The sequence below is a fragment of the Hipposideros armiger genome, unplaced genomic scaffold, assembly GCF_001890085.2.
Source record: "Hipposideros armiger isolate ML-2016 unplaced genomic scaffold, ASM189008v1 scaffold_64, whole genome shotgun sequence".
NCBI lineage: Eukaryota > Metazoa > Chordata > Mammalia > Chiroptera > Hipposideridae > Hipposideros > Hipposideros armiger.
This window is the reverse complement of record NW_017731414.1, coordinates 1,800,739-1,816,513: the sequence shown is the minus strand read 5'-3', so window position 1 is coordinate 1,816,513 and position 15,775 is coordinate 1,800,739. Positions and strand designations below refer to the sequence as shown.

Below are 15,775 nucleotides of genomic sequence, written 5' to 3'. Positions count from 1 at the left end.
CACACCTTTGGGTTCTTGGTACCTTCAACCTAACCCTAACCACCCCCCAACTTTTCACCTCCTACCTACCCTTCAAAACTGTTGTCTCAACCTTCAGGGACCTTCCAGAACCCCTAGGGCCTCTGCCTAAGCCAAACCCTGAAGGTGGGGTTGAAACCTTGGGGGGGGGGTGCCTACAAGCCAAGAAATCTGAGACCAGATACCAAAAACCAAAACAAATTACATTTATTGATTGGGGTCCACCCCCTGCTGTCCAGGGGCAAGGAAGTTCCCTCCTAGGAGTCCCCCAGGACAAAATAGAAATGGGGGGAAGGGCCCATACAGGAAAGAGCCTCTCTGAGGTCCTTGCGTTTATAAAATGAGAGTCTTTCGTGTGGGGCCTCCAAGCCTTGACCAGGAGTCCAGTTGCCCAAGGTGTAAACTCAGACCCTCCCCCTGCAGACCACCCGAGCCCCTGGCCCTTAGCCCTGGGCAGGGGCGCTGAGCAGAGGCCAAAGCCGGCAGTGGGCAAGGGGCTGCTGCCCCGTCACACGCTCATGGTCATCCCGGGCGAATACTGCGGAGAGACGGGGGATGGCGCGCGGGCCGGCTCAGCTCAGGCTTAGGCTGGGACCCGCCCCCCGGGGAGAATGGGCAGGGTGGGGCGGATGTGGGGAGGGGGCTGGTGTTGAAGTTAAGGAGGTGGGGCCGCCCTGGGGCACGGGACCCAGGGTGGGGGCGGGGTAGAGGCGGGGCAGTGAGTCCAGGGTGTGGGGGGGAGGGGAGGGGAAGGATGCCGCGGCCGCCCCCCCACCTGGCCCGCCGCGGTCACGGTCTTGCTCTGGCCCCCCGGCCGCCCCGCCGGGGCCTGCCCGCCAGGCCCCTCCGGCCCGACGCCGCCGCGGGGGGGGAGTCGACGCAGTCGCTTACGCTTTCGCTCGGGAACGGGTGCAGGAAGGTCCCGGCAGCCGCCATCTCGCCGTCGTCCCGCGGGGTGCCCGGGGCGGTACTCAGGCCGGCCACGGCGCCCGGGGAGCTCTGGGGGCGGCCGCGGTCAGCATGCGACTCCCGCCTCGCCCACTGGCCAGGCCCCCTACGCGGCCCACCCCAAAACCCCACCCCGCCCGAGTGCGGCCCCTCACCTTCGGCAACCCGTCCATGTCGCCCGAGCCTGTGGACATTTACACGGGAACACGTGGCTCAGACACGCCTACGCCGGGCCCGCCCCCCAAGCCCGGGGTCCACCGACCCCTCCTCGAACACCCCCACGGCCGCGCCCCCTCCCTCGGTCCAGCCCTCTGGGCTTCCGAGGCAGAGGGCCCGAAAGGGGATCGGTGCCGGCAGCCAGGTGTCCCCACGGTTTAGTTACTGGGCCCTCCCCCAGCGCATCCTAGGTCACTGAGCCGCCCAAGGAGGCTCAGGGCGGGGCGTGACCCTGACGCCCCGACAAGGAACACAGATGGAAGAGCGGGAAGGCCGCCAGGGGGCGCACAAAGCTCGTGAAGCAGCCTGCGGCAGGAGTGGGAATGGGTCGCTGGCCGCCCACTCACCCAGGGATCCGTTCACGTGGTGAGGTTCCAGCGCACTCATTGCGGCCATGGGGCCCTCTGAGCCGGGGCCGAGAGGGAACTGCAGGCAGAGGGGCGGCGTGGGACTGGGGCCACCATCGTGCCAGCTGGGCCACTGCCTCCAGCAGCCACCAACCCACAGTTCCCCACTTACGTTAGCCCTGCCGGCACCCGGCCCAATGGGGTTCATGATGGTGTACATGTTCTCGCTGGAGTTGGTGGAGTCTAGGGAAGACGATGCATGAGGGCCAAGAATGTAAGGGGGCCTCCCCTATGCACACCCCTCTCCACGCACTACCCAGGCCCTAGTACCTCCAGGGCTGGGCATGATGGGTGTTCCAGGGGGCCCACCTCCTCCTGGGGGTCCCTGCATACGAGTGAGACAGAACGTGAGAAAGGCCCCCCCACCTGCCACCCAGCAATCCCTGTTCCCCCCAAGTCTGGTCGCCCAGTCTCAGCCCCACTCACCGTGTAGCTGCCGGGAGAGGAAGAGGAGTAGGGGATCTGGGGAAAGGGGCACCTGTGAGCAGTCCGCCCACTGTACCGCCCACATCCCTAACCCAACTCACTCCCCTCCAGTCCCCATTCTCCAACTCACCGAGTTGCCACTGGGACTGGCCCAAGGGCCACGCACTCCGGAGCCCCTATGAGAGACGGTGAGTGGAACCGAGGGCTGGGCCAGGCAGCACCCTCACCACACCCTGTCCTACTGGCCCCAGAGCAGCAGATACTGGCTAAGTGGTAACCACCTGGAAATCCCAACCCAACACTCACTGACCTTTGGGCCTCAGTTTCCCCACCCAACAGTGGAATAAACAATATCCCGGGCTGTTGTGCAGATCCAACACAAGAAGCTGGGCGGTGACCCCCGTGGGCACACTCCCAGGGTCCCTTAGTGCCTTACATGTTCATTGTGGGCAGGCCTGGGCCGCCGAGGGAGTTGAGTGGGGGCCGCATGCCACCTCCATAGCTCTGTGAAGGCGAAAAGGCCGTGAGTGCAAGCCCAGAGGGGAGAGCCCTGTAAGCCCCCTACCTGGGCCCACTCCTTACCTGGGGCCCAACGCTGGCCATGCCCCGTGGAGGAGTCACCCTTTGCATTGGGCCCATGCTTGGATGCCCTGGAGTGGGGACAGAAGGAAGGGGGGGCTCAGACCAGGACCACTCCTCAGGTGGACACGCGCTGGGAGGAAGGCGGGTGGGGGGGGCGCGGCTCTGCAAGGTGAGGCAGCAGGGACAAGGCACTTGGAGCTGGGATCGTGACAGGTAGTAGGGGACACCAGCTGGAGCTTCCCTACTCACCCTGAGCACGCGGGGAGGGGTCCATGGCGCCAGGGAGGAGGGGCTGGGAACCGGGAAGGCCCACGGGAGGCTGCGGAAGGGGTGTGGCAGCACTGAGTGTGGGTGCCCCCACCCTGGCCCAACTCCTGCCCCTCCCTCCCGTTTTCCCTCTCTCACCTGACTCGGCATCCGCAGGGTGGGCCGGGGGCCCCCTGGGAACCGCGGTGACATGAAGGGCTGGAAGAGGGTGGGCCGGGGTCAGCACCTCCCCCCACCCGCTTACCCCCAAAGCTAGCCGGTTCTTGCTGCGCCCAGGCCCCCAGTCTGGCTTGTCCCCTCCTCCACGCCCAGCCAGCAAAACCGCAGCCCGCTGGCTCCCGGTGAGTGCAGGCGCAGAGGGGAGGGGCGTGCATGGGAGAGGGGGCGGGGCGTCACAGATCCTTACCTGAATGTGAGGCCCCATCATGGGGGTGTTGAGGCTGTGGGGGGGCGGCTGGGAGCCCGGGGGGCCCTAGGAGGACAGAACCAGGTGAGTTGAGAAGAGCGAGGCCACCCGAAGCTCTGTTTCCCAGGGCCCTGCTGACTCTGGCCAGCGGAGATGAAGGGGAGGGGACGCCATAGAAGCGGGAGGGTGAGTCACATACCGGTTTCCAAGACTGGGGGTACCCTCTATGGAAGGGGTCATAGGCGGGACCCGTGGCTCAGAGAGCCACACTCTGCGGATCTAGGTACTCTGGCACACGCACACGCAGCTCAAGGGCGCAGAGACCCCGCCCCCTCCTGCACTGGGGCCCCAGGCCCTGGGGCCCCTCTCTCGCCAGCCCCACCAAGGCCTTCATGCGCATCACCACTGCACCCACAACCCTCCCACCCAACTCCAGCCTGCCTGCTTCAGGGCCTATCCCGACGTGGGACCCCCCCCCCCTTGCCATTGCCCACGACTGTCATCCTCTGACACATGCGCATGCAGAGTCAGGGGACAAAGGGCCTCAGCCCTGGCTATACCTGGAAGAAGCCAGGTGCCATGGGGCCCGCTGCCATTGCATCGTTGGGGGCCATGCTCCCCATCACCGGGCTGGGGGCAGCTGCAGCAGCGCTCTGCAAGGGGGGAGGGGGAGACATGAGGACTGGGTCAGGCCACTTCCTGCTTCAGTGTTGACTCTGCTCTCCACAAGCAGCCTGTCCCACAGAACAGGGGACCCAGGCCATCTGATCCTCTCTCCAGGCATGTAGGATGCCTGGAGGGTCCCTAGGTGACAGAGCAGCTGCTCCTCACCCGTTCCCACCTCCGTTTAACAACCCTGACATGGCCACGAATTCAGATTCACTGGTGGCCTCAGCAGAGGCTCTGCCTCCTTGCTGCACTTGAGACCCAGGAGGTGGTCAGGGCCCAACTGGGCTGAACCTACAACCCAGGAAGAAGGCCCCAGAGCCCCGAGCCTGAGGATTGTGGGGGATCTGAAAATGCCAACCACCCCGGACTGCTGTGCACTCAGCCCTCCAGCACAGGCTGGTTCTTCCCATCTGAATCCAACCTCCTACCGGTGGGGGCACAGTCCTATTTATTGGCAAGGCAGTTTACTTAGCTGGATCCCTAGGCACTACCTAAACACACCCCAAATAAACACAAAAAACAATGGGCAGCTTTAAGATGAACCTCCCTCCCCAGGGCTCCTCCTTGGAGCTCCAGCACAGACCACTCCCCTGCCCCTCCAGGAGGGAGGGGAGAAGAACAGGACTCCTGGGATGTGTCTCCAGGTCCCCAACCTCTTCAAATGGAGGAGGGGAGAAGACCAGGTGCTATAGGAGCGTTCACATGTGGGCCAAGGGCAGAAATGCAGGTGGCAAGCCCCGAGCTGGCAGGGGGCAGGCTACCTCCTCTGGTCCGTTGCAAGTCTCAGGGTTATCAGCCTTGGGGTTCACAGAGCGGGGGGGGGTGAGGGGGACTGGAGGACTAGTCTACAGGGCAGAGGAGACACATCAAAGGATATGGAAGGGCACTGAGTCGAGTCCTTTTCTGGGGGGCTCTCAACTCCTGTCTATCTGCATCACCCGTCCTCTCCCACCAGGAGTCAGGAGATAGTCTGTCCTGGTTACCACTGTCCCTGGGGCTGGCGCAAGCCAGCACACAGGGACGCTCATAATTTCCGGAACTGCAGTCACTCGGGTTCAGAGGGGTTATGCACTTGCCCACTGTCACACAGCACTTCCTGTCCTACAGGAGAGGGGCACAGCCCCCCCCCGCCCCGCCCAGACATGCTCCCTCAGCGGGACTGCAGCCTGGCCCCTTTCCTGCTCCTTCTCAAAGGTCAGCCTCTAAAAGACTCCTACTCAGGTCCCAAGTTGGGGGTACTGGTGGGAACAGTACAGTGGATGAGAATGGCTGACAGCACTCCCAGCACAAGTCATCTGAAAGCTCAAGCAACCCTGGGGGGTGGGAGGACAAAGCTTTCAGCATCCCCTCCCAACTGTGGGGTTCCCCCCTACTTCCACCTCACTGCCTCTCACGAACACACAGCCCCATGTCTTGCAGCAGCTACTCTAGCAGACGCCTGCCTCAGTGGTTTAAAGGGGACACCTCTGGGCCCTGGGAGTCTCCGCCCTCTACTGTCTACTACATAAGAGAGGTCGAGGTTGTGGGGAGCAGCCCCGTTCTAAGCCACAGCAGGCGCCAGAGCGTTTCCTGGTCGGGGAGGGCAAAGGTGGGGGAGGCTGTGCGCCAGGATCTGGACCACGAGGTATGGGGGTGGGGGAAAAGTGGGGCACCCCTCATTCCTGCGGCTCCCCAACTCTAGGCCTTGAAGGGTTAATGCACGGCCGGCTCAACCTCCCTGGCAGGAGGCCCGAGCTGGACCCCCCATGTCAATCATCCACCCAGAGGCGCCCCGCCTGCGTTGCCATAACGACGGGCTGGGAGCGCTGGCGTTTCCTGGAGACGCCGAGGTGACCCAGAGCAGGGAGGGGCGGCCGAAGCCCCCTTGAGCAAGAGCGGCGGCCGCAGGGACCCGTCACCCCGCGCGCCCCCAGACAGCTGTGCCCGCGCCAGCTCCCCATGCGCCCTGCTGCCATGGTAACCGGCGTGCGCCGGGAACCGCGTTCACGCCCACTTGGAGCCTGCGCGCCCCGCCCTCCAGAGAGGCGCAGGAGAGGCCGCCAGACCCGGCGGGGGAACTGCCACAGGGACAGTGAAGAGGCCCACGCGGCGTCACGCACGCGCACAACTCGGCACCCCTGAGCCCCAGTTCTGGCGGGACCGGGACATAGGGACAGCAAATGCACAGTGGAACCTGATGGGGCCAAACAGCGGGGATCCTGGCTCCCATGCACGCGTGTACAACGTGCGTGGGGCGATTTCAGAGATGAGGTGAACCCCCACCTCTTGCGGCTGCACCCTGCCCTGCAGAGGCCTAAGCTCAGGTGCCACTGCAGGGAGAAAGTGGGGGTGGCCAAGCCCTGGGAGGCTGCAGGGGAAGAGGTGAGGGTACCAGCTGAAGGAGAATGGGAACATTGGGAGGAGGGGAACTCGCCTGAAGCTGCACTTCCCCAGAAGCCAGTGGAGCCATTGTTTCCCCCTGGGGCCCACAGCCTGGAAGGGTGTAGGGACAAGTCCTCCCTGCCCTCCACCTCTGAGGGACGGGGGGGTAGTAAAGGCAGGGGGCTGCCATCTGTTCCCCATGACAACAAGATGCCACCGTGCCTCTTATGTCACCCCCACCCTGACCCCCACCCCCGCTCCTCTCCAGACAGGCCTGATGCCCCCCACCCCACTTAACAGGGAGGGAGACTGAGGCCAAAGTGGTGAGTCCGCAGCCCCAGTCACAGAGAAAGGTCAGGAAGTGTCCCAGATGCTGTTAGCCACACCACTATCACCACCACCACCACGCTTCCACCTCAGGAGGCTCAGAAAGGCTGGGGTGGCAGAGGACAGACGGTGGTGGTCAGGAGCTGTGCAGTCTGTCTACCCTGGACCTCAGGCTCATGTGAAGGGAAGGAGGAGGGGCTGGCCTCAGGAAGGTGTGAGGGCTGTGGTGCAGCAGAAATGAGCCTCCCCCACCCTGTGAGTGACCCTGGGCCCAGTGGAGGGCACAGGGACCCCAGTGCCCAGCCCATCTAAGCCTAGGCCATGCAGGACCCTCCAGCCCCCACCTCCCTGCCCATGCCTGTCCCCATCCCCGGGGTGGGACTCACGTAGTCCTGGAAGGCCTTGGCCTCACTTGAGTGCTCACATGCCTCTCTGCGGTCAGGTGCTGCACAGTACAAGTCCCAGAACACGCTGTGGGCAGCAGGGGGGACGATGGTTTCCCCACAAGCCCCCACCTAGCCCCCTCCATGGCCTGCCCACGCCAGCCCCACACGCACCACCACCAGGAATGCAGGAAGCCCGGGGGCTCCCCCAGCGTGATGTTCTTCTCCCATCGGATCTGCAGAGGAGAGGGAAGGCAGGTAAGGGGCCGCTGCCCGCCCAACCCAGCCCCACCTCAGGCAGGGAACACAGGGCAGGGAACCAGTGGACCGGAGCAAGGGAGCCAAGAGGGGGCAGCCAAATGACTACACAGGGGGCAGAGATGCAGGTGTCAGATCCTCAGATGGATGGACAGACGCCTGTATGCCAGCCACTGGCCCTGACCCATCCCAGCCCTCAGTTACCAGAGCTGGCCAGAAGGGCCATCTACCACTGGAGCCCCGACAGAAACTGAGAGGAGAGGACCCTGGGTGTGGGTAGAGGCCAGACCAGCTTACCTCGGACAGAAAGGTCTGGGCTGACTTCTGGGCACCAACGTGCAGCAGGTACTCATACACGTACAGCGCCAACCTAAAGATGGGACAGGATTCGCTCAGGCTCTCAGGAGGCCTGGAATCAAGTCAGCCTTGAACCCCTCCAATGCTTCCTTGGAGGGGTTCTCAAGCCAGGCACCTGCCTTCTTGTGGGCAGGTAGAAAAGGGGCAGAGGGCCCACAGTGAGCCCTCATCTCACCAACCCCCAGCCTTACTCACTGCTGCCCCACTGGTCCCCCAACCCTACCCCACCCCCATCTCCTCCACCTCTCACAGGAGATGGTCTCCTCACCAGTTGCTCAGCCTGGCCAACTCCTACACATCCATCAACACCCAGCCTGTAGGCCCCTCCTCTAGGCAACAATGCCAGCAGTCCCTGACCCCCCCACTTCCAGGCCAAATTCTGGTCGGTTCAACAACCCCTCATGGACCAAGTCCTAGGCCCATCCTGCTGATACCAAAACCCCAGAGCAGCTTTGGCCCCAGGGATGCCTTCTGCTGGGAGAAAGGGCTCCTGGGCATCACTCTGGACTGTGTGCTGCATGGGGTCTCCCAGAAGGCACCCTGAGCCATGTGCCCAGGGCAGGCACCTCACTCACTCCCAGGCTTGTCTGCTGAGGAAGGCTGGGTGTTAATGGATGTGTAGGAGTTGGCCAGGCTGAGCAACTGGTGAGGTAAAGGAATGGATGTGAATAGCCCAAGCCTGCTCACCGCCCCACCTTCTGGGCAAAGACAGAGGCTTAGAAGGATACAGCCAGGCCCCTGCCCACTTTGGGGTCAGTGCAGGGAGCAGGAAAGGCTGGGGGATGAGACACTTGAAGAAGGAGCAAGATGAAGTGGGGGGTCCAGAATGGGGGTAGGGCATGGGCTGTATGCTGGCTGCCCTCCCCCCCCCCTCCCCAGGGACAAAAGTCTCTCCTCAGGACTCGCTGAGCCCCCTGAAGTGTCTCTTGGTCCCACCATGTCCACCAAGGGCTCCATGCCGCAGGCCACAGGGTCCTTTTCTCCATCTGCCCTGTCTCTGGACTATTCTGTGGTGGTATCTGACCCAGGACACAGGTCCTCCCTCCCACTATGATGACATCTACATGTAGCTGCCCACATGGTGCCCCACCCTGACCTCCCATAACTCTAACTCAGGGTCCACAGTCTACCTGGCACCTAAAGGCTCAGCCTGGATATGCCCCCACCCCAGCTCCCTCCTCCTCCCACCCTCCCTGTGTGGTCCAACCTGGGTGGTCTGGCCTTGACTCACAGAAGTGTGGTGCATGCTGTCCCCAAGATCACTGCACTTATTGAATTTAGGGTAAAACCTTAAGGAAGAAGTTCTCTTTCCTGCCATCTCCATCACACACCTGGTCCAGGCCACTGCCTCTCTTACCTGGATTTTGATAGGGCCCCCCTCCAATGGCCGCTCTCTCCCAGCCCCTAGAGTCTACACACACACACCCCCCACAGCACTTCTCACTCAGTGCCCCAACACACACACACACACACTGGCCACCCTGCACCCCAAGCCCTTTGCACAGGTTGTTCCCACATCTGGGGCACTACCACCTAAAGATTTGAGTGGCTCCAGTGTCACCTGTCAGAGGCCTTTTTGTCACATCTAACCCCTTCCCTGATGATGATCTTATTTTATCCCCACCTGACTCAGTCTGCTCACTGACTGCAGCGCCCACTGGAATGTACCGTATTTCCCCATGTATAAGACACACCCTTTTTTGAAAAATTTGGGGTCTAAAAGCTGTCTTATACAGTGGTTGTAGTTTTTTTACTTAGAGAGGGAACTGAAGATATGGATCGAAGAGCAAAGGGCAATTGGGTGATTCGTCATCAGACACAGATAAGGACAAGCTAATGGTTGGGAGTTTTGACAGTGATGAGGAGTTGTATGAATTTTATGATGAATAAAACTTGAGTTCAATAACTTTATGTAATACATTTTTTTTTTCAAATTTCGGGCCCCAAAATTAAGGTGCATCTTATACATGGGAGAATACAGTAGCTAGGAGGATAGGGACTTGGTCTTTCCCTCCCTGCTGAGGTCACAAGAGCACCCTGGGCTCCAGCACAGGACCCCTGCATGAGATATCCAAAGGACTAACTGAGGTGAGCACTGATAAAGGTCAGCGCTTACTGTTTTGATGTTAAGGATTTGGGGGTTTTATCACAAGAGCTAAGAGAAGCCAGAGAAGGCTCTTGGTGTTGCTGACTTTTCTTACATGTTAGTACTTTAATTTTTAGCAGGAAAGAGTCTCAGGGAGGAATTCTGGGTTGTTTTAGGTAAAAAGTTTTGAAGCTGGGATTTGTGTGTGTGTGTGTGTGTGTGTGTGTGTGTGTGTGTGTGTGTGTTTTAAGCTGAGCCATCCTGCCACCTGTTGGCATCTCAGCTCGGGCCGGGAATCGAACTGGCAACCCTGTGGCCAAGAGCTCGCACTCTTGAACAAACTCTTAACCAACTGAGCCACTCAGCCAGCCCCAAAGCTGGGATGTTTTGCCAGGTTGTTTTAGGACCTCCAGGGAGGGCTTCCGGCCTGGGGATCACCATCCAGGCTCTGAGTTTGGTTACAGGGAAGGGCTGGACTCTGGATCCAAATCCCAGTGTTAACAAATGACCTGCAGGCGCCACCAAGTGGCGCGTTGGTTAAGAACTGGCTTGGGACGGCCAGAGGGCCCCAGTTCGGATCCCACATATGAGGACCAGTGACACTGCCCTCTACAGCTAAGATGATGAACAACAGCTCGACCTGGAGCTGGGTTGCTGTGAGTTGCCGGCGATGGTATAGGCTGCAGCCCCTGCTGCAGTGGGCTGCCATAGCTACCGTGAGTGGCCAGCAGCCAGTGTGAGCTGCCAAGAGCCGCTGTGAGTGGCTGTCCGGTGGCCGGCGACTGATCTGCCTCAGCCGGGAAGAGCGCTATGATAATAGCAACATGGGCCAGTGAAGCAACGTCCTCCACAACTAAACTGAAGAACAAAAGGACAGCAACTAATCTGTTCCCCTCCCCTCAATTCCCCCCCACAAAAAAAATCTAACAAAAAATAAATGACCTGCAGGACCAAGAGCCTGCCCATGGGACGGGCTCCTGCTGCCAGAGGATAGATGGGTGGCAAGGAACATGGGGCAGCCCCAGGGAGGTCCTCCCTCTAAAAGAAACAGTGAACTGGGGGATTGGGGTGCCCAGCCTGGGAGTGCTTACAAGGAGAAGTGCACATGGGCTATGCAGGTAAGTGGTAACATAATGGAGTGTTAAAGCCTCATGAACTAAAATGCAGCACTACCACAGTAATTATCAAGAATTACCATAATTTTCAGGAATTATAGTAAGGGATGCTCCCTGCCTGGTGCCCTCCAACCCCTTAAAGGCCCTGGATGCACATGCTGCTGGGGGTAGGGAGAGGCCCTCTAATCACAGCCTTGTGTCACCACGACCCCACCGGGTCTAAACCACCAACCAGGTCCCACTGATGCCCCCAAAGGACTCTCCAGCACATACATTTCCTCCTTCCCCTCTGCCACCCTCAAGGCCGGGCCTTCAGCAAATCTCTTTCTAAGGTGATGGCCACCCTCCTTATCAGCCACCTGGCAGCCTCGGCTGCTTACAGCTTTTCTCCTACCCAGTGGCCACTGAAAACCCCCCACTCATAAATTCCACCTCAGCCTTCCCCCTCCTCCAATTCTCTCCCCAGAAGCTTCCTCTTCTCAAGCCCTTCCCCAAAGGGTCCCGTGTCTACTGGTTCTGCTCAGCCTCCAGGACTTAGCTCAGAGGTTCCTTCCTCAAGAACCTCTTACCCGTGCCCCCCCCACCCCCAACAAGGATGCCCATGGCCACACCTGGAAGCAGGACAGACACATGGTGACCCTCATCTGCTGAGCTATCTGCTGTCTCAAAACCAATCCCAGGAGAAAAACACTAGATGCCCAGTAACACTGACCATGGTTGTCATTTATGGAACTATTCTAAACCCACTTGGCAGCATTTAGTGCTCAAGTGTATACATACATGCTGCAGACATTTAGACCTCTCCCTCCAATTCACAAAGGCAGAGCCTCTGGAGCCTAAAAAGGGAGCGATGCTAACGGAACTCCAATTGTCCCTGTCACCTTTATCCCTAATTGACCCCAAACGAACTAGCAAATGCAAGAACTAGTTAGTTCTGGGAGGCAGTCACTCACAGGCTCTCCAAAGGCTCGAGTGTTTACATATTACAGAAGAGGCTATATTTTGCTGCAGGTAGCTCACTGGGACCCCAGCCTCCCTCTCACCCTCTAGATTTTGTTATGCACCCCTGAGGGCAGGCACCTGCCATCAGCTACCCAGCAGGTGCTCATCTGTTTCTGGGGCAGTCTGGCCCAGACCCCATGTTGAGATGGGGAGCCAAAGGGGCTCAGAAGGAAGGAGAGGAAAACACAGTCCTGGAGAGCCGAGGACCTAAGCAGTGCAACCCCTTAACCCCATTTCAGAGGAAACCAAGGCCCAGAGACAGGAAGTGGCACTGTTGGTGGCTGTGTGCTCCAGGAGCTCCGCCTGCAGCTTCTTACCCAGCCAGTCCTTGTGAGAATCCTGCAAGGGCAGCAGGCTACATTTCAGATGGGGAAACTGAGACTCAGAGCAGCCAGCCAGCCACTCTAGTGCTCTCCGTGCTCAGAACCGGTGAGCTTGGTAGGTCACTTCCTCTCCAGGCCCAGGCATCCCCTTTGGTGAAATGGGGGATGCAACTATCTGGTATTTTCCAAACTTTCTTTAGCAGCAGAATCCCATCTCCAAATCAATGCTCATCCAGGACTCTCTACAGGAAACGGATGAGTACATGATGAGTACACGAAAGGGGACAGACAGGAAAACAAGAGACATGATGGCATCTCCAGCCTCCACAGGTGGGGGGGAGGGCAGGGGGATTCTGCAGACTCCCCCACCTCTGAGATCCTCTGCTGGGCATGGTTAGGGAGTGAGGGGATGATGGGGAAAAGGGGCCAGGCTTCAAATAACCCCCTCTCCAGACCTGGCCAAGAGGAGAGGCCAGGTTCAAAGACCCAAATCTCTCATGGGATGTCTGACAGGATCAAAATGCCAACTCCCAACCCCACCACCTGCAGCTCAAACCTCTGATTCTCTTCTCTGACCTCCATACCTAAGCTGCCATCATCAGATCTCACCCAGATCATTGTGCCTGCCTCCCCCAGGTCCTCGTCCTCTACTCCCAACCCCCTTATAAGCCCCACTCCACAGAGGAGCCAGAGTGCACTTTCACACATACAAGCCTCTCTGGTCCACATGGTGCCCTGGTTGGTTGCTCTTCCCCCACCCAGGGCAACTGCCCCAGCTCCTTTGCCAGGCCTCACCCCAGGGCCTTTGTACTTGCTGTGCCCTCAGCCGCCTACTCTTCCTCAACGTCTCTGCACACCTGACAACCCCCTCATACTTCACAATCACCCACTTTCCCATTTTGCTTTCTTCACAGAATATCTTGAGATCATCCCTCAGCTTGGCCTTCCATCAGTTTGCCCAAGTAACTTGACACCTGCCTCCCTGTTAGGATGTGGGATTCTTCAGGGCCCAGACCTGCCTCCCCGACCACCACCCCACCCCAGACTCAGACCAGGACACATCTGCTGAACATGTGAACTATTCCCACTGTGAGTGAGTGGTTGCCCCCAGACCCAGAAACCAGTGTAAGAGGATGGCTGGGGATATGCCAGGATCCCCAAGGGTGGGGTGGCTACGCCAGACACCCTGATTCCAACCTAGGCAGGAGCCAGGTGTCATTTCAAAAAGTCTTCATGCTTAAGGGTGCTTGGAATTGGAGCCCAACCTCATAACAGATGGACAAGGGAGGCCTAAAGGGAAGTTATCTGCCTAACATCTTCTAACCAGAAGGATCTCTTCTCCAAAATGACCCCAAAGCCAGGTAGAGAACGGACCCTTGTCCTTGAGAACAGGAGGGAGATCCCATTGTCAGACCAGGCAGAAGAGGCAGCACAGGAGAAGGGTCCCACATCCAGGGCTCCTCTTTACTGCCCAGACGTGCAAGTCTTCAATCCTGGCCTGGCCCTCAAGGAGCATCATCATGGGACTCCTCCAGAACAACCCAACCACCTCTCTGTTCGGGCGGCCTCTTTCCCAAGGCCACTCTAGGCAGCTGGACTCCTTAGGATCCTGGAAATTGGCCATTAGCCATCAGCCATCGAAAGTCTTCCCTCCTGCACGCCCCTTTCTCTGGCACTTTAACAATACTGCAAGCCATTGGGTGCCCTTGCTGTGGGAATGTCACAGCTTCCAGCACCTTTCAAATCCTCCCAATCCTAAGAGATAACACTGTTATTACCTTTGCATTTCTCAGGAAAGTGAGTCTAGGCGAGGGGCACTCCCTCAGCTGAAGCCACTGAGCAGGTAAGTGGCACTGCCAACTTCATAATGCCTCCCCACTCCAGACGGAGTTTCCACTTCTGAGGGCACCCAGCCTCAACCAGTAGGGTCTGGGTGTTAGGTACCTGTCTGCCTACCAACCTAAGAGCACCTAGTACCCAAGGCCCAGCATGGCACCCTGAATAAGAAGGAGACCTTCTGGGCTCCGCCCCAGGACTGAGCCCTGTGGCCTCCTCAAGGGCCCCACCCAGCTGCCCAGCAGACAAGTGGCCACACGGGGCTGGGGCTGGCACCCCTCAGGTCCTCCTCTTCTCTCTCAGGCTCTTTCTGAGTGGAGAAGGGTCCTGAGAGTCCAGTCTCACCCGTCCCCGGAAACTCCACTGGAGGATCCGGGAAGCGGTGGGGATCTCAACCCCGCGCGCCCACGCATGCAACCTTATTCACCCAAGTCTCCACCGGCTGTCGAGGAGGTCTTGCAACCCTGGAGTCCCACTGGAATCTCATGCGCCCCCTCAAATCTCGCGCCCTCGAGTCCCGCGCATCTTCGCAAATCTCCTGACCCCTCGAGCCTCTTACAAGTATCGCGCACCCCCTCAAATCTCGCGCCCCTTCAACTCTACGACCTCTAGGGTATCGCGCGCCCCCTCAAACCTCACAACTACTTGCGCCCCTCACGCCTCCGAGTCTTGCGCGCCCCCTCAAATCTCGCGCCCCCTTAAGCCCCTTACACCCCTTGGGTCTAGCGCGCTCCCACAGATCTCGCCACCCCTCGAGTCCCTCGGGTCTCGCGCGTCCCCGCAAATCTCGCTCCCTTTGGGTCTCGCGCGCCCCCGCAAGTCTCGCGACCCTTTAAGCCTCTTATGCCCCTTGGGTCTAGCGCGCTCCCAGATCTCACGACCCTTTGAACCCCTCCGGACTCGAGCGCCCCCGCAAATCTCGCGGCCCTTCGAGCGTGCTCCGTCCCCGCACACCCGGCACCCCGCGCCCACGTGCCCCGGGAGGTGCCCGCCGGCGCCGAGCCCCGCCCCCAGCCCCCGACTCACTTCTCGCGGGCCTGGCTGTCGGAGGGCACGGCCGAGCCCTTGCCCCCCTTGGCGTACATGCTGCTCAAAGCTGCCGCCGCCGGGGCCCACACCTGTCAGGCGGCGCTACTGGCCGCGCTCGCCGTAGCCATAGCTACCCTGCGCCCCGGGCCTCACTGCCCCGAGCCCCGCGCCGGCACCGCGGGCATCATCCGCGCGGGGGAGCTCCACACGGCGGCGGCGGGGGCGGCGGCAGCTCCAGGTTCAGCCGCGGGTTTATTTTCTTCCTCTCTTCTGCGCGGGCTGTTCCGGGAAGCGCGCGCCCCCTCCTCCCGCCGCGCGCGCCCCCGCCCGCCGCCTCCCCTCCGCCGGCGGGCGCCGCTCTTAAAGGGGCGATGGCGAGCGCGCGGGTGGGTCCAGCCTTCGGGACCGTGGGCCGGTCGCGCACGCGCAGTGCCCCCCTGAGGGGTTCGGCTACACACACGTAGAGCACTAGTGGGGACGGCCACCAGGGACGCATAGCAGGAGACGGCTGATCACGGCTATACACAAGCCCCAGATAGGACCAGCCACCCAAATTGCACACCCGGGGACACAGCCACACACTTGGTTGCAGCTACACTCTCAGACTCAGGACACAAGCAAGTCGCACAGATCCTGGAACAACTACTGGTTGTCCATAAAGCTACAGGAAGTCACACTGGGTGTATCATCCCGCAGAGCTTCCCACACCCAGCTTGCCTATGGACACGCTGTCACACACACAGCCCCAATAGTAGCTGT

At 60.2% G+C, this 15,775-nt stretch overlaps 1 protein-coding gene across 4 annotated transcripts; it reads right to left on the bottom strand.

Moving 5' to 3' along the window:
* Positions 1–200: 200 nt before the first annotated feature.
* Positions 201–15,410, bottom strand: SSBP4 (single stranded DNA binding protein 4). Of its 4 annotated transcripts, none has more exons than XM_019642073.1 (18): positions 15,014–15,408; positions 7,566–7,638; positions 7,185–7,246; positions 7,014–7,098; positions 3,831–3,923; positions 3,271–3,336; positions 3,003–3,062; positions 2,847–2,916; positions 2,598–2,665; positions 2,452–2,519; positions 2,146–2,191; positions 2,016–2,051; positions 1,860–1,914; positions 1,702–1,772; positions 1,530–1,608; positions 1,122–1,150; positions 794–1,017; positions 201–556 (listed from the first exon to the last, which is right to left on the bottom strand). In XM_019642073.1, the coding sequence occupies exons 1-17, from the start codon at positions 15,070–15,072 to the stop codon at positions 808–810; spliced, it is 1,230 nt and encodes a 409-aa protein (XP_019497618.1). In that variant the 5' UTR covers positions 15,073–15,408; the 3' UTR covers positions 201–556; positions 794–807. The 4 variants fall into 4 exon arrangements, with proteins under 4 accessions (XP_019497618.1, XP_019497619.1, XP_019497620.1 ...); XM_019642075.1 differs by having other exon boundaries at positions 527–556; positions 910–1,017; XM_019642074.1 differs by lacking the exon at positions 3,003–3,062 and having other exon boundaries at positions 15,014–15,410.
* Between the last annotated feature and the right edge of the window lie 365 nt (positions 15,411–15,775).

Excerpts from the sequence above, each read along its gene's own strand:
- SSBP4 (XM_019642073.1), bottom strand. The coding sequence starts at position 15,072 with ATGTACGCCAAGGGGGGCAAGGGCTCGGCCGTGCCCTCCGACAGCCAG. Across the intron at positions 7,247-7,565 it reads CCCAGACCTTTCTGTCCGAG|ATCCGATGGGAGAAGAACAT; the intron begins GTAAGCTGGTCT and ends TCTCCTCTGCAG. Across the intron at positions 3,924-7,013 it reads CCAAGGCCTTCCAGGACTAC|AGCGCTGCTGCAGCTGCCCC; the intron begins GTGAGTCCCACC and ends CCCCCCTTGCAG.